Source organism: Rhinatrema bivittatum, chromosome 2, assembly GCF_901001135.1.
Source record: "Rhinatrema bivittatum chromosome 2, aRhiBiv1.1, whole genome shotgun sequence".
NCBI classification, from domain to species: domain Eukaryota; kingdom Metazoa; phylum Chordata; class Amphibia; order Gymnophiona; family Rhinatrematidae; genus Rhinatrema; species Rhinatrema bivittatum.
This window is the reverse complement of record NC_042616.1, coordinates 208,285,309-208,303,399: the sequence shown is the minus strand read 5'-3', so window position 1 is coordinate 208,303,399 and position 18,091 is coordinate 208,285,309. Positions and strand designations below refer to the sequence as shown.

Sequence of the window (18,091 nt, the reverse complement as noted above, 5' to 3'; positions counted from 1 at the left end):
GCTGTTAAAATGCTAACAAGGGCTATTTTCATAATCCTGATTACCCATTGCAATATACCCAAATATTACCTAACCGGCACAAGCCGTTACAAACCTAAAACCACTGTTTTGGGTAGGACCTAGTACCAAGAAGGTGTGCCTTTATTATAGTTTGTGACATGTTTAGTATGTTCTGTTTTATATAAAATTGTGTAATATAATACATTGGGTTCATTATTTTTAAATTTATTTTAATACTTTGAATCTGAGGGATAGGTTCTTTTACTTATTTAGTTTTTTTTTTTGCTTATATATAGGGGCATTGAACCTGACACTTTTACCTTCATAACATTGGAAAGAAGGAAATGGGCCAATGGGTAAGGCCCTATGTTAATTATGGGATATATTTCAGATTCCAGTTGATAGCTTTTTCCCTACAATTTTGTCCATCTTGTCTGCTGATTAAGTCCCTGCTTATAGTGTGTTTTCTTGTAGAAATTGCAGACTTAACTGTCTTAGGCCTCACGTGCAGGGCCTTTACCCATGGCGAAATTAGCATAAAATACCCAAAACTGAAGTGGGACACCTGCTAAGAAGACCTGAGGACCATCTGTGTGAACGCTAGAAAGGGTTATTTGAGACCAAGCCTTTTGACTTGGTCTCATACACATTATTAAGTAGTAATAAATTACATCAAACATAGAGGTTGGAAAATCTAGAGGTGTTTCTCACGAAAGAAGACCAATAACCATACTGAAGTAAAAGATCTATTTTTTGGGGGGGTTTGGGTGAATGAGGGATAGAGTTGCGATTAGAGGCAGCATAGATTTGAGGGTGGAATTTAAGATTGTATGTTTGTGGACATTGACAGTGTGATCTAAATTGAGTAGTCCAAACAATTTGTATTAGATGTAGGTAGGTTTTATAAAGGAGTTAAATATAATGTTATATTTCCAATAAAGTATAAAGAATTTTTAATTGAATAATGCAATCTTTTGAATTCATTCAATAAGAAGCAATAGTGCTTTTTCTTTCCCAAATACTTTAGTTTTGGGTATTATATATATATATATATATATATATATATATATATATATATATATATATATATATATATATATATAAAACATTTTCAATTTGTGAAGATAGTTGATTATATGCATGTTAAACTTGATGCAGTTGTAATATGGTATATTGTTAATTGGTGTCCTTATCGTGCTATATTGTTCATTAAGTACAAGGGCCATTTTATAGCCTTTGTGTTATTTACCAGAGACAAGTGGGGACAGGGTGTGAGATTGAGAAGGCAGTGGAGACAAGGTGGGAGGAGTGAGAGTTTGGTGGGAATAGGATGAGAGGATTGAAAGACTTGGGGAGACAGGGTGGAAGGATTTGTGAGAGACTTGGGGGATTAAGAGAGGTTAGTGGGAGCAGAATAAGATTGACAAAAGACTGGTGGGGACAAGGTAGAGGGCTTGAGAAAGAGACTGATGGGGGGGATTGAGAGGAGAGATACTATTAGGAGGGGGGCCTCCAACCCCCAACAACCCTTCATCTTTTGAATTGTGAGGCACTTTGGTACTGTGCATCCTGATTTCCTGGCTCTTGGTGCCTGAAAGGTTGGCCACCCCTGCCTTATGGGAAAGTACTGATGAGACAATTACATCGAATGACCACTAGATGACAGAGGGTGTGGTAAAAGAACGTGGTGTATGTTAAATAATGGGAAGGTTTTGGCTGGAATGTTTGGTGGGGCTCTGTCCTCTCTAAGAGGGTTGGGTAAGGAGATACTCTAGAGGAGATATTCTTAACACCATATAATGCTGTGTTCAAGGTTTGGTGGGAGTAGTCGGAGGGGGTCACAGAGGAGGAGGCAGGTGCGGTTATCTCTCCCTTTCCAGCTTGGACAATAATGCCCTTGGGTCCACTACTCCATCTGTTTGACCATATTTTTAGTTAACCCAGCAAGAGACTGGTGTTTCGCTCCAAAACAGGCATCAGACACCTCAGTTTTATTTGCCCTGTCAGGGGGTTACACTTTTTTATATGTATATAAAAATAAATAAATAAATATAGAGCTGCCTTCTGCTTTGTAAGAATGAATTATCTTCATTTTGAAATACTCTGACCACTGCTTTGAGGAGCCTATGGTTTTTGAAAGTAGAAAAAGAATCATAATCTGAGAGATTAACTGGGTCAGAGTATTTGTTCAGCTGTGGAATGGTCTTAAATTAATTAACCTTTTGGGCCTTAATAACTTAAAATAAAAAGTAGTAATATATGAACCTTTGCACATGCCATATTCAGGGTTTTATTTTTCAGTCTGTTAAAATCAGTAAATTTAGCTTTAACATTTTGCAGAAAGATGTCCTGTTTAGCCTTGCATAGATTGTCAGCTGCTCTTCACTTAGAGATTCATTGAAACATATACTGGTAGTTTGACCATGGGTGCCTAAACCTTTGCACACAGTTGTAAGTGAAATGGTGGCTCCTTTGATTGTCTTATATGGTACAGGTTTTACATGGGCGGGGAGGCGGGCAACTTGTCCATTTCATTGAAGTCATCGTGTGTAACTATAGTGTTAGAAGCCAGTAACAGGTCCAGTTAGTTTTGAATTGGTTCTTTTAAATTTGTCACAGTCATTGCATACTTTGTGTGTGTGTGTGTGTGCGCGCGCGCTCTTTCCTTGTGCACTTGAGCATCAGGATCTTTTGATTTCAGCCCAGGTACATCTCTGACGAGCTCCAGAAGATTTTTACGGAAGATACAGAATCGGAAAGTGAGGATTTTGAAGGATTTATGCCAAGCGAACCGGAGGTAAACAGCATTTTCTCAGCAGCTTTTCAAAGCTTAAACTTTGTCATGACCTGAACAGTGCAAAGCCGCCACTATGTTGTTTTTACAGCATCTGTCTAATAATTTGCAAGAATCTTCTGAAATGCTTTCATTTTTACAAAGAACAAGAGAAGGATAATAACCATGGTATATTTATAGCCTGCTTTTTCTTTAATAAGTGTTCCAATGTGCTCTCCGTATATAAGTGGAGCTTGCTAACTGTACTTGCAGGCAGAAACAGATACTGTGTAATGAAAAGGCTTTAAACTGGCTCTGAAGTGACGGGGGGGGGGGGGGGGGTAGCTGGTGAGTCTTAAGTTCAAGAGTCTCTATGTTCGTAAACTTCATTCATAGCAAAGTAAGAACTGAATGTTTGAGGGGAATAGTTGGGTGAATGACGAGAGCCAGAAGCAACAGAAGTGTTAATTGTTTGCAGGGGGTGCAGAGCATTGCTCTGCACCCCCTGCAAACTGTACAGGGAGGCGGCAGCTTTATGGAAGCTTTTGTTTCATTGCTTTCTTGTACGTCCTGTAGGCAAAGAAAGGAACATCTTAGAAAGACTCTGACTTGTGTGTTTGTGTAAAAAGAAGCAAGGGTACGGGTAACAGTGACGCACCTTTTTTTTTTTTTTTTTTTTTTTTTTTTTTTAGCTCATGGAGTCAGAAGTAAGTGATGAAGAGAATACGGATGATGATAGATTAACTGGCAGTGAAGAGGAGGAAGACGAGACTCCCCCCAAGAGAAGCAGCTTTGGTCTTCAGGTGGCCTTTCAGTTCCCCTTTAAAACCATGAACAAAACAGTGAGGAGGAACAAGGATGACTTGGCATACTCCAAGCTAGGGCATAAAAACGAGAAGTCCCAAGTCTTTGGAAGCAGGAAAAGTAACAAAAAGGGGAAGAAAATGACAGAGGCCTTTGGATCCGACTCAGAAGAGGACAGTGAGATGAACAAAGAAACTTCCAGTGCTTTGCTTAAGAGGGCAATGAATATTAAGGAAAACAAAGCCATGGTAAGTGGTGCGACGTGATTAGAAATGCATTTCTATTGTACGGCATGGTTTATTTCACATGTAAAGTGCAGATCTATCCCAGTGTTTGTTTAGATGTGTCATGGTTGCGCTTATGGCTAGTTTTGTTGAGAGGGTAAATGTCGTCATTTCACAAATACTACTTTTTTTTTTTTTTTGTTTGCTTGCAAATGTTTCTTCTTTACATTGCATCCCTTATGTTCTGATCTTCCTAAGACACAGGCAGGAGAAGAATAGCAAGTCTATATTCCACATTTTGTTTCTAACTATTTGCTTGTAGCTGCTGTTCTAAACTACTGTGTACCACACCACTGAAAACAAGAATTTGGAATAAGTTGGATGAGACAAATGTACTGCAGACCCAGCATTTGAAAGGGTTTCTTCCTTCCTTTCTCTAAACAGGGAGAAATTTTTTTTTAAATGAGATCTTGTATGCCTAATTAATCTTCTGTAGAAAGGAAATGATAGAAGTTGGCTCAGAAGAATATCTGAATATGAAACAAATGTTTTACTTGCTTTACAACTGCAGTCAGACAGCTTTGGGCTTATTTTAGTGATAACGTCCACCCTCTACCCACCACAGAAGAAGGATCCAGGAAAATGATGACCATTTCTAGAAGCACCAATTGTTATAAGAGAACTAAGTCTAGTTTCTTAGGTCCATTGTTGGCCATATTTAAAATTCTTCATTATGGATGTTTTAATACAGTGCGTCTGTTTTTTTTTTTTTTTTGTTTTCTTACTTCAGCTTGCCCAGTTATTTGCAGAACTGAACTCCATGCCTGAGCTGTTTCCAATGAAAATGCCCAGTGCCACCCCTTCTGTAAGTTACATGAACTGAAAGAACACGTCTGTCTGTAATTCCCAGCCTCTGAAAAAGAGGGGTGACAGTGCAGACTTTCATTTTGATGTCTCTCTAGAAACAGAAGAAGACACCGAGGAAGGTGTTCACGGAAGGAGGCCAGATTGAGCGTCGCACTAATCCCACCAGGAGTGCGCGCCCACCGGAGAACTTTGCCCTGGAGAATTTTACGATGTCTGCTGTCAGATTTGCTGAACATCTGGACAGATGCAGGAGAAAAAATCTCTTGAAGAGAACTCTAAGTGAGGTATTTATTCAGTTTAAGTGCCTGTCTAGAGATGCAATGTGTCCTTTTTGCCTGAAAAGTAAAAGGAAAGGAGGGGCCTGTAGACTAGGAACTGACTGGAAAATAGTTGGCTTCTGATGAGGTGTTTGAGTGGTTTCCCCTTGCCCTGCCCAGTAGCAGTTCTGCAGAAACATCACCCCATAAAATGCTATACTGCCGTACTCTGCTTTACCTGTAAACTGCTGTTGGCAAACCTGTTTTCTTTATGATCGTTGTTAAGAAGAAGCATGTGCTTGCCCTTTATTCCCTTGCATCAGGAGAGAGACACTCCAAACAGTTGCCTGGAATAAGAACATAAGACTTGCCATACTGGGTCAGACAAAAGGTCCATCAAGCTCGGTATCCGGTTTCCAACATTAGCTAGTCCAGGTCATAAGTACCTGGCAGGATACCAATGGGGTACATAATTCCAAGCTTCTTATCCCAAGAATAAGCAGTGGATTTCTGCAACTTTAACTTAATGGACTTTTCTTCCAGGAACTTGTCCAAACCTTTTTTAAACACAGCTACACTAATAGTTTTCACCAAATACTCTGGCAACAACTTGCAGAATTTCACTGGGCAACAAATTTTCACAAAAGTCGTCATGTTACGGAAATGAAATTACTCAATTCTTATACATTTCCATGTGCTAACACAAATGTGACTGTGAAAATACAAAATTGGCTCTAGTTTTTGTAATATGCAATAATATAATTACATCTTGAATTGTATGCCAATAGTAGGAGACCTACGGTTAATACCGTTTGAAAAATGAAGTCATAGACTACGTCTTAGATTTCTTTGCTTGTCTCTTGTACACCTGTTTGGGAGCATCTCTGCGGAGTGTCCAGCAGTAGTCAGCAAGCATGAATATTTCAAATGCTCACCCTTTCTGACTGGGCTTCATATAGTACACTGCTGACGTCAGCTTACTCAGCAGCAGCATGGCAGTAGAACTGCATTGCATCAGAAAATGATATAATAAACTCTGGATGATGTGTGCATGATGGTATTATGCAATATGATGCAATATTACATCCTTCTAGGCTTATTTACAGTCCTACTGGATAAACTTACATGACTAAACATAGAAGGTGAACTATATTAAATATCTTCAAAACGAGAGCCAATAAAAACTTTTCATGGTCATATTTGTGTTCAGCACATCAAGATACTACAGAGTAGGACCTTTTTAGGTCAGTAACACTTTCATTGTTGCCCAGTGTTATGTGTTGAGTAAAAAAAAAATTTCCTCATTAGTTTTAAATGTTTTCCCTAGTAACTTCATTGTGTGTCCCCTGGTCTTTGTACTTTTCGAAAGAGTAAACAACTGATTAACGTTTACTCGTTCCATTCCACTCATTATTTTATAGACCTCTATCATATCTCCCCTCAGCTACTCTTCTCCAAGCTGAAGAGTCCTAACCTCTTTAGCCTTTCTTCATAGGGGAATTGTTCCATCTCCTTTATCATCTTGGTCGTCCTTCTCTGTACCTCTTCTAATTCTGCTATATCTTTCTTGAGATGTGGCGACCAGAACTGCACACAATACTCAAGATGAGGTCGCACCATGTAACGATAGAGGCATTATGATATTCTCTGTTTTATTCTCCAGTCCTTTCCTAATAATCCCTAGCATTCTATTGGTTTCTTGACTGCTGCTGCTCACTGAGCAGGACATTTCAACGTATATTCAACGATGACATCTAGATCCTTTTCCTGAGTGGTGACTTCTAATGTGGAACCTTGCATTGTGTAGCTATAATTTGGGTTACTCTTCCCTAAGTGCATCACTTTGCACTTGTCTACATTAAATTCCATTTGCATGCCCACTCTCCCAGTTTTTGCAATGTCTCACAATTATCTTTTTAACAGCTTTGAATAATTTTGTGTAATCTGCAAATTTGATCACCTCACTTGTTCCCATTTCCAAGTTGTTTATAAATATATTAAAAAGCAGTAGTCCCAGAACAGATCTCTGGGGCACTCACTATTCACCTTTTTCAATTGGGAAAATTTACCATTTAGCCCTACTGTCTGTTTTCTATCTCTTAACCAGTTGGCAATCCACAATACATAGGACACTGCCCCCTATCCAATGACTTTTTAATTTCTTAAGAAATATCTCATGGGCGACTTTGTCATGCTTTCTGGAAATCCTGATACACTGTATCAACTGGCTCACCTTTATCCACATGTTTGTTTATGCCCTCAAAAAAATTTAGCAAATTTGTGAGGCAAATTCCCTTGGCTAATTCCATGTTGGCTTTGTTTCATTAAACTATACTTGTCTATATGTTCAGCAATTTTGTTCTTTAATAGTTTCTACCATTTTGCCTGGCACAGATGTCAGACTCACTGGTCTGTAATTCCCTAGAACAGCGCTTCTCAACCGGTGTGTCGCCAAGCACCGGCAGGTGTGTTGCGTGCTCCCGGTCTCTCCCGCTGCTCTTCCTTCCCTGCTGCCGTTGCCGCCGGGCTATCAGTACGTTCAAGCCCAGTGGGAACGGCAGCGGTGGTAGAAGCAGTGGCACCTGCAGCTGGCCTTATCTACATGAGGAAGTTTTATTCACTGGATTGATTCAAAGAATGGCTAAGGTCTGCCCTGAAAGAGTTGGTGGCAACACCTAGCTACCTTCTCTCTTCCAGCATGTGCGAGACCTTAGATAACATATTCTGAATGAGAAAGTAGACATAATATGCCATGTCCTAGCATTATCAAGTTTTGATTAGCTGCCACATCAGCCTGGTGGTTTGAATCTACCCTCAAAAGTGCCAAAAGTAGTGACCCTTTCCTTGCTATCTCCAGGTCATGAACTTAAGACCTTGGACTTTATTGGGAGTTATCAAAATGCTGTGCTATGGTTTCTCATATTTTGCCAACCCCTACATGGTTGAATATTTGTATACCTTTTTGGAAGATAGTCTTGCTAAATTTATCTCCCCCGTAATGCAAAACAAATTTCATGATTTCGTGGAAAGTTGTGAAGAATGCAAGAAAGACCTAGTTTGCATGACCTTTGTGTGACATGGCATGAAGAGCTTCTGTACTGGCTATTGACTCTTGCTGATTTATGCCTGCAAGCATCAGAACTTTGTGAAGATGTACAGAAAACTTCTACTGATGTGCCATCTGGCAGGGACCTTTGCAGATAAGGTTAAGGAAGTATTAGATAACATAAAGATCACTATTCCATGCTTCAAGCCCTCTTTACTTGCACATTTGAGCTGACATTGGCATCTTGAAGAAACCAGCATAGTTTCCTGAAGAAGCAGTCTCTTTCTCAAAATAGATGCTAACGGAACCGAAGATCATACCATCCAGATCAAAAGAACTCAAAACCGTATACTGCCATCCAGTCAAAACCAGGGTTGAGGTTTTGACTGGATCCAGGAATGACAGTCACATAGTCAGTTTTGGAGGACCTTCCTGTAAGAGAGAGTTTGACAACTGGACTTTTTGGATCATAAACTACAGAGTACATCTATTGATTACAAAACCAGGACATATTCTGATTGGCAGTCTCTTCCCTTGCACTGGCTAAAGTAGTTGAACTTGTCTCACTGCAGAAGAGAAGCAGGGATTTATGTTCAGTGTTTCCTGGTCCCCAAAAACAGGAGGATGCAGACCTGTTCGAGATTGAAGGGCCTTGAACACATTTTTCTGAAAAGAAAAGTGAGATTTCCCTGAACATCATTATTCCACATTTAGAAAGAAGAAACTGGCTTTCTTCACTGGATCTTCAGAAGGCCTGTTCCCACAGAGATTATCACAGATTTGTTGTATGAACACTGCAATTTTTACACATGTTTTTGCCAAATGTCAGGTTGTCGTCATGGCTTCTCTTTGCAAACCTGGGAATCCATCTGGATGATCAGTTGATAAAGAACACACCTCAGTCAAAGGCAAATGATGTGAATCATCTGGGTTTTGCGGCTGCTATAGTTACCCCAAGTATTATTTAAAGCTGTGGCCTCAATCTGAATTCATTAGGGTTTTGCTAGTTTTGACTTGGGCCACTGGGTATCTTCCTACCAATAGAGCAAACAACATTGTGGCTTTAGTGAGTCAGATAATGTAGAGACAACAGACATCAGCTTGGTCTGTTACAGATGCTGGGCCTAATAGCTTCTTCACAGCCTGTGACTCCTGTGGCTTATTTCCATATGAGTTAGGCAAGGTGGGCCTTAGTCTCCATAGAATTAAGCCTTGCAAAGTCTTCAGGATAGCATTTGTGTTGCAGCTTAGACTCCCTGTCAGGACAGCTCTCCCATTCAAATTTGCTAATACCTCAAACAGTGAATCTATTTCTCCTCAAACCTTTGTTACCGGAGATGTATCCAACTTGGGATGGGGAGCCCACTTACGAAGAGGCTTCATATCCAAGGCCCCTGGACCCTTCAGAAGAAATCACTACAAAAATCGTCTGGTTAAGAACAACCCTTAATACTCTAAAGGCTTTTTATAAATTAGATGGCCATCAAAATTGTCCTTTTCCAAGCAGATAATCAGGTCATGTTCTGCCTAACCAGCAGGGAGGAACATGCTCTTGCTTCCTTTGTTATAACCATGGAGTACACATGCTTGGTGGGAAAAGATTACATCCTGGCAGACACTGTTGCCACCTGGACTTCCATATTTGTTGGGGTCTGTCTATATATTGCTTGTCAGTAATATATAGACAGAAATCTCATCACTGTACATCCTCTACTTGTTGGGTTCATTCAGCATTGCTTCACTTGAAGCCTTCTGGTGAATTACAGGACATCAGTGTAGTTGTAATCCAGATCAGTGGTTCTCAACCTTTTTTCGGCCGGGACACACCTGGCAGATGGTTCTCACATGCGTGACACACTGAACATGTGACCGTCACGGGACAAAATGTAAATATACATTCTGCATCCTCAGGAACCACGTTGACCCCCAAAAATGGGTGCAGAGCAGAACTAGGGCATTACCCGTACAGCTCACCATACAAAAAAGATATTCTGGATCTGATGACATCTCAGTAAAAGCAAAACAAACTCTTTACTGGCAGGCACAATACCCCTCCTTATGAAAAGACAGTTATTTACCACCTCCTAGTGGGAAAACAGAACAAGCCAAGCTGCTATAGATACCCACTTAGAAATAATTGTAAAACTATACTAATAAATGTTACAAAACAGCTGATGAACAGAATAACATCCAACAAATAAAAACTCATAAAAATTAATAAAAATTGTCTAAATATCAAAATATTTCAAAACAGCAGACACATCACATAATACCCAATAATTAAAATGGCAGTCAATCAAGAAAAATAAACTTAAAAAGGTTCCTTTACTTACCCTCTCCAGCAACTCTCCTACTCCTTTCCCTTGCAGACCAATAGCACCACCAGAAGCAGCAGTGGCTGCTGAAGCTCTGTCCTCACAGTCCTCTTCCTTAAGGCCCACAACCAGTGACAACCAGTCTCTGTCTCACACAGACTAGTAACTTCCCTAGCTAGTATCTCTTCCTCACACACACATACCAGTCACCTCCCTGACCAGTCTCTCTCAATCACACACATGCTCTGTCACTTACATACAATCTCATACATATTCTGTCACTTACAACCACACACACTGCCACTCATGCACCCATTTTACCACACACACTGCCACTCATGCACCCATTGTACCACACACACAAGCTCTCACTCATGCACCCATTCTACCACATGCACACAAAGCTGCCACTCACACACTCAGGCACCCATTCTACAACAGGCACACAAGCTCTCACTCATGCAACCAGGCATGCATTCCAACACAAACACATACACACACACAGCTGCCACTCACGCACCCAGGCACCCATTCTACCACACTCACACACAATCTCTCACTCATGCACCCATTCTACCACAGGCACACAAGCTCTCACTCATGCACCCAGGCACCCATTCTACCACACTCACACACAAGCTCTCACTCATGCACCCATTCTACCACAGGCACACAAGCTCTCACTCATGCACCCATTCTACCACAGGCACACAATCTCTCACTCATGCACCCATTCTACCACACTCACACACAAGCTCTCACTCATGCACCCATTCTACCACACTCACACACAAGCTCTCACTCATGCACCCATTCTACCACAGGCACACAATCTCACATGGAGCTTCTTCTCGTTGTTTGGCCCAATAAGCCTGGCCTCCACTTCTCAGCTGCCTCTGGCCTGACCTCTCAAGGTGCACAGGGTCTCTCTCTCTTCAGCCGCCGGCAATGGTGCACAGCATCTCTACGTTCTTCGGCCACACTGACGTCGGCGCGCAGCTTCTCTTCATTTTTCAGCCCCGCTGACGTCGGCGCGCAGGTTTCTCCACTCTTCAGCCACCGCCGGCGGCGCGTGTCTCTTCATTCTTTGACCCAGCTGGCGTCAGCGCGCAGGTCTCTTCATTTTTCGGCCCTGCTAGCGTCGGGGCGCAGGTCTCTCCGCTCTTCAGCCGCCGGCAGCGGCGCACAGCATCTTTTCTTTCTTCGGTCCCGTCGGCCTGGCCTCCAGCGGTGGCGCGCAGCCTCTCTCCATTCTTCAGCCCCGCCCCTGGGGAGAAGGGAACCACAAGCCGGGCAGTGGAACACCGGGAGCCGCGACACACCTGCCGGTGCTTGGCGACACACTGGTGTGTCGCGACACACCGGTTGAGAACCACTGATCCAGATGATAGCCCCCTATGCAGGGGTAGATTTACCAGCAAGAGGAGAGAGCATGTACCTAAGGGCAGCAGCTGTGCTCTGCAAGTCCTTGTTTTGTCAGCTGTGGTGCTGTACTATTTTGGGGTTGGGAATGATAGGGTGTAGACCTCTGGTTTCTACCTCTTAAGAGTTTATGAGCCTCTGAACTCTGGTGAGCTTGAGTGCCTGTTCTGGAAGGTTGTTCTTTGCTAGTCACTTCAGCTCACAGACTCAGCAAGCCGCAGGCCCTAGCAACTTATCCACTGTGTACTAGATTTCATCGTAAGAGGGAGATGCGTTATATGCATCCCAAGTTCCTGCCTAAGGTCGTGTAGAACTTTCATCTTAGTCAGTTGTCCTACCAACATTCTCTCCTAGGCCATGAGCCCATAAGGGTGAAGAGGCTGGTCATACTTTTGATTGCAAAAGAGCTGCTCTCTTATATCTGGAGTGGATTCAAGCCCTTAGAAACTCCAGACTTTTCTTTTTTTGACCCCCCCAATAGACCTTGCACTATTTCCAATACAATGGCAGACTTGCACCTGGGAAGGATTTACCTTAGATGGGGCATGTCGAGGCCCACTCTGTTAGAGCCATGGTAGCACTAGTTGTCCATTTAGGGAGCAATTTTCATACTACCACACAGCTGCAAAGTCTGCAGGTACTCTTTGCACCAATTTTTGCCAAGATTTGTACCTGCTATTTCTGTGGCTACCTTTTCTAAATAAAATTACATGCATAATTCTGAAAATCCAAACTTTTCTTCCCCGACCTAACTCTGCACCAGGAAGGCCTCCAGTACAATGCAGATAAAAGTAAGCGTGTTGTGGAACTTGTGCTTGCTTTTATCAGCATACACGGTGGGCAAACTTCAGACAACTGATTTGTGTTGCTAAAATGCTTTTTACATATGGAAGTGCCCTTAAACTGCCCTTTTTAGGTCCTACTTCTCTTGAGTAGATGTGCAAGACTGTGGTTTGGAGTTCAGTTACATCACAATCTGAACATAACCTCTCATTTAACAGATTAACAGAATTGTTTTTACATGCTAAATAATAATCTCTAAGCGGTGCATAATATAAAACAGATACAGTCAACATCACAGTGATAAAATACATACAAAACTTATTGAGATGATAGTTTTGGACTCTCCATGCTTGATGGCCTTTTCGAGGGGTAGAATCCAAACCCCCTTCCTTTCTAGGGCACTTTTTTTTTAATGATTTTGGGTTTTCCCCATTTTTTGTTCATTATTTAAAAATAAAAAAAAATTGCTTGCTGGCAATTTTCTTGTTCTGTGCTTTTTTTTGTTTTTTTTTAATTTAAATGGAAGGGAACCCTTAGTTAGGGATTCTCACTTGTGTGACTGGTGAACCTGCCTTCTGAGAAAAGAAGTCGCTTACCTTTTTAACAGGTGCTCTCTACAAAAAGCAGTTCACCAGCTGCACGCAGCCTGGCTCCTCCTTTCGGTAGTTCTCTCCCCACCATAGGCTTGGCTAAACAGAAACAGACTGGCCAGTGGGGCTGCTGCAGCGCAGCAAATCCCACACGTGTACAGCAAAGGCTTTCACCCTTTGCCGAAAGTTCTGGAAAACGTGTTCTGCTTCGCGCTGCTGGGGTCCCGTGACCCGCTCCTGCGACTGGTGGACTGTTCTATACAGAGGATGTCTCTTGCAGGTAATCAGCTTCATTTTATTAGCAACAAATTTAGGGTGAAAAATTCAATAAATAGTGTTAAAAACACATTTGGTGGCCTATTATGAACGATAGTGTGTGTGGGTTTTTTGTTGTTTACTTGCTGCGACATATGCTTCAATTTTGATTTGACAGCATGAACGTGAAGAACACACGAGGAGGAGGAGGTCATCCAAGTACTCTTCTGCTCGTTCTGTTGAAGATGTTACTGACGAGGAATTGGAAAACATTGCAGTCACAGTAAAAGATAAAATATATGACAAAGTTTTGGTAAGTATAGAACTTTTTTTTATAATATGACCTAGATATTAATAAACAAGTTATAGTATGCAATACATGCTGGGAAACAGAGGGAGGAGCTCAAAAGACTACAAGACAATTTCACTCGGTGTCCTACAGTTACATGAGCTTTCGTTTAAAAGGTGCTGTGGAAATGTGGCAAGATATGGGACCATATGCACTGAACAAGTATTGTAGCATTTCATGAGACTTGATTTCAGAAAAGTCATTTCATAAACTGTTGTTACATGATACAGCTTGCAGTGATATAGCAACAAGATATTACTATTGTAACTTAGATATAGGTGAGAATGCCAAGTTCAGTAATGGATGATTTTTTTTTTTTAGTAAGATCAGGTAGACAGGGAAGTTGTTCATGACCTGGAGTAGGAGGCTCACATCTCTGTCTGAGCAAGTGGTACTGTGCTTCAGCTGGCACCGATTCTTGAATGTGGTATAAAGCATGAGGAGAGACCAGGTTTTGGGGGAGGAGCGATACGATACAGACATTTAAATGCCTGAAAGATATTAATGCAGAAGAAGCAAACCTTTTTCAGTGGAAAAGAAATTGTAAAAACAGGTGGTCTTGTGATACTGCAAGGAGGTAGACTCAGAAGCAATGTCAGGAAGTATTTTTTTTCACAAGATGGTGGATGCCTGGAATGTACTTCCAGAGGTGGTGGGAACTAAAATGGAAATGTAATTAAAAAAGAAAAGAAACAGAGAAACATAGGATCTCTGGAGAGAGAGAATGAAACACTGGATAACCTGCATGACTGGCAGTTCATTCCTGGAAGCACAAAGCAGTCATACTACTGTCATTGTGTTGCTTGGGGTAACCCACACGGAACTGCGATGACAACCGTAAATAGCTCTAGTCTTTATCTGATGTCATTTACTATGTTATACTTCAGACTTGAATATATTGTTACCAATTTTAAGCAAGGATAGGACTTTAAGCTCAGTTCCCTCACCACAAGCTAATAGAAGTTGTATAAGTTGGTTTACAGAAATTCTGCCAGTGAAATTCAAAGCTGGCAATGAGTAAAACAGTGTTGCATTACCTGTAACAGATGTTCTCCGTAGACAAGACAATTCAACCATAAAAGCTGCCCCACGAAAGTCTGTTTTAATCACAAACTATACTATAACTCTAGGGGAGGAGGATGGGATTGTGTGGCTGAATTGACCAGCTATCTATAGAGAACACGTGTTACAGGAAAGCAACTTCACTTTCTCCATGGACAAGCATGACTATATCAACCACACAAAAGGGGAATCCCAAGCTGAAGGTTGCAAAGAAAATAAAATTCTTTGACCTTAAGGATGCATTTGCAACCCAAAATTAATGGAAGAATTATGGTCTCATTTAGTGATCAATCATGGAGCTGAAGACCGTGGCTCATAATATCTATTTGATTTTGCCTGCCTGGAAGGTGTAGCTCAGGGGAAGTAATATGTTCTGTGCAATTTCCCAATTTGCATCCTCTTTGACAAAGAATGTATAAGCCTGTTCGCCTATTGATGTAGCACATCGCTACTTGGTTGTCCATTCATATCTGCACTACTGGATGGCATACTTTCAAAGCATTGAAAGCGGCTCAGAGTTCTAGTAGGTTTGGATGCAAGCTCTGTTCTTAGAGTTCAATTTCCCTGAGTGTAAAGATTGCTGAAATGTGCTCCCCAACCTCAACTGGAAGCATCTGTGGTTAGAAAAGATAGACCATGCAGGAGGTACGAAGACCGGGTCCACCATTTGGAAGTGGATATCATTGCAGAATATGGTGACTATTAACATGTTAATGGATGTGCAATTTTATGAGTTTGTTTTCTGTTTTATTATTTTTTGTAATTTTTGTGTGTAATTTTATTGTAAACCGCCTTGGTAGTTTTGGCTGATTTGAAATTTATATAAAATTTTAAATTATGAAAGATTTTGATGGATTTTTGAGACAGCAGTCTGGCATATTGATTCAGTTGGGATTTTCAGTGCTATTGCATCTGTTTCATATGAAAACGAGAATAGGGAGGAACATGAACAGTCGCTGCCATGTGGCCTCAGGAAGTGACGTGCTGCTGTTCTTGTTGGGATGGAGAGATATAGTAAATTGCTTGAACTAGGGTTTCCATTATCTGGTGTGGCAGGAAAGCCTTTCCTGCTATGGTGTCCAATGATACTCATATGAATTAGAGAGAGGTTGAACTCCTAGAAATTGATGATGAAACAGACTGCAGAGTGAAGTGAGTGGAAGCTTCTGCTTCCTCAAAGGGACTGTCTGATACTAGTCAATCGTTTAGCTAAGGAAATACTAAAACCTTGCTTTTGCAGGCTGCTAAAACTGGAAGGCATTTTGTGAAAAAATGTTGGAGCTGCCGCCAGTCCAAATGGAAGAACACAACATTGATAATGCTACTTTGAATCTTGGAAATTTCCTGTGATCCCTATGGATGGGGGTGTGAGTGTACACCTTTCAAGTCCAAAGTAGTAAGCTAGTCTTATTTTTAGATGTGGGAGAATTATATCTTGAACTTCTCTCTTTAAATGCTTGTTCAATTTCCTGAGGTCTAATATTGGATGGAGACCTCCTGTTTTCTTTGGATTGAGGAAAAATTTTGAGTGTAAGCCTTTTTTTTTTTTTTTTTTTTTTTTTGTTCCTCAGTTCTGGAACTGGTTGAATTGTCTTTGCTTTAGGAGAGTGGTGAGTTTCAACTGCAGGACTTGTAATTATTTGGGAGAGACTTCATGAGTGAGAAGACTGAAAATTCAGGTGACCTCTCTTGTTGATGATTTTCAGTACCCACCATTTCAGTGTGATCAGGGATCAATGCAGATTGAAGATTTGAAGCCTTCACCTCCATAATAGTCAAAATCTATTCTTGGTTTTTTGAGAAGAGCGCAGATTTATTCTAGGTTAACATCTATTCCTTGAGTACTGCCTGACTTGCTTTGATGTCGATTTTGTTGTGGTCTTGTGCTTTTGGCCCCTCCTATTGTGGGATTTCTATTCTGTGGTAACTGCTGACAGCATTTGTAGTGTAGAAATGATCTTTGCTAAGGTCAAACAGTAGACCTAATCTCTGAAAAGATTTCCAGTATACAGAGCATCAGCTAGCTTCTCATGCACCTCTTCCCAAAGACCTTCAACCAAGCTGGTCTTCTGGCCCCTGTTTTGATTGCTGACAATTGAGAAGTATTAAATGCATCATATGAGGAATATATTAAGAGTTTTTAGCACACTCCTCCACTGCATTCAGATGTTGAGTAAATAGGGTTTACATGGCTGTAGAAGTTAAGTAAAAGCATCCCTTAATTTTTGTGATATATTATACATGTATTAGAATGTCTTTTATGCAAAGGTATCCAACTCCTTGGCATATTTTCCAGGAGATGTATTTGAGTGTGGTTGACTGTTTTGCTTTCTTGAGAGCTGACTTGTTTACCAGCAGAAATCTCTTTGAAAATTGTAAAATTTAAGTGACCATCCCGTACTAAAAGTCAGATCGTGAGGCTGTCCTTTGATGTGTACTGTGGATCATTTGTACTCTGTTAATGGCCAACAATTGCTTTTCTTATATGTCTGTTTCTGAGTAATAGCAATTCATTTGGACACAGGATGATTGTTTCAGGAGCTGACATTAGTGATGCTTTCCCAGCTGATGTTAGCTGCAGGAAGGAATCGTCCTGAGATTTGCATTATCTTGCAGCTGCTTTTCACAGAAGGCCACTTCAACAGCTGAAGATGTCGTTAAGTATTTTGGGTGCATTTTCTTTTTAAAGATTTGTAATCAAAATTCTTGAAGGATGGTGAGAAGGCACATAGTTAACTTTTTGTAGCATTCCTGTACATAGGACTGCTCAATATGAAAGTGTTGGGCGGAGTTAAACCCTATTCAGATCTCTGGGTCATAGCCTGAGATGGGCAGTCTTAAGGAACTTCATATGGAAAATAAGTGGCATAGTTTAGCCGTTTGATCAAAAATGTTTAAATATGAGCCTTTCCCGGGGGTTCTGAATCATATTGTAAAACATAAGATTTATTGTAGCGATACTAGGTAAATAAGGAATGATTGACATGCTGCTCCAGTACGTCATAATTAGTGACAGATTCTAATTGGAATGAGCATCAGTATTGCTAATTTTGCTGACAACAATGTCACTGTAAAGATGCTGGGACTTATTTTATAGAGGGTATAGATATCTTAAGTCCATGAGGTTAATTTAATGGGAGACGTTTAGGGTAGAAGGGTTTGAACAGGGATGTGCTTTTTAACCCTAAGCAGAGAGAAAAAAAAGCTTTGATATATTGGAGGACAATAAGCTGGGAATGAGTGTGCAAGTCGAAGCTGGGAGAATGTTCACAGCAGTGACATTGATGTGGGGAGGGGGCACCGTGCCATAGGATAGAAGGTTGGTGAGTTGCGGTGATATGATG

At 41.0% G+C, this 18,091-nt stretch overlaps 1 protein-coding gene across 1 annotated transcript in view; it reads left to right on the top strand.

Annotated features, from left to right (window-relative positions):
• The window catches only part of CDCA7L (cell division cycle associated 7 like), an 88,882-nt gene that overhangs the window by 51,355 nt on the left and 19,436 nt on the right, over positions 1–18,091 (top strand). Inside the window, exons 3-7 of the mRNA XM_029589064.1 lie at positions 2,702–2,797; positions 3,466–3,825; positions 4,592–4,666; positions 4,764–4,952; positions 13,515–13,649. Coding sequence (XP_029444924.1) covers positions 2,702–2,797; positions 3,466–3,825; positions 4,592–4,666; positions 4,764–4,952; positions 13,515–13,649 — 855 coding nt within the window. The remainder of the gene's footprint in view (positions 1–2,701; positions 2,798–3,465; positions 3,826–4,591; positions 4,667–4,763; positions 4,953–13,514; positions 13,650–18,091) is intronic.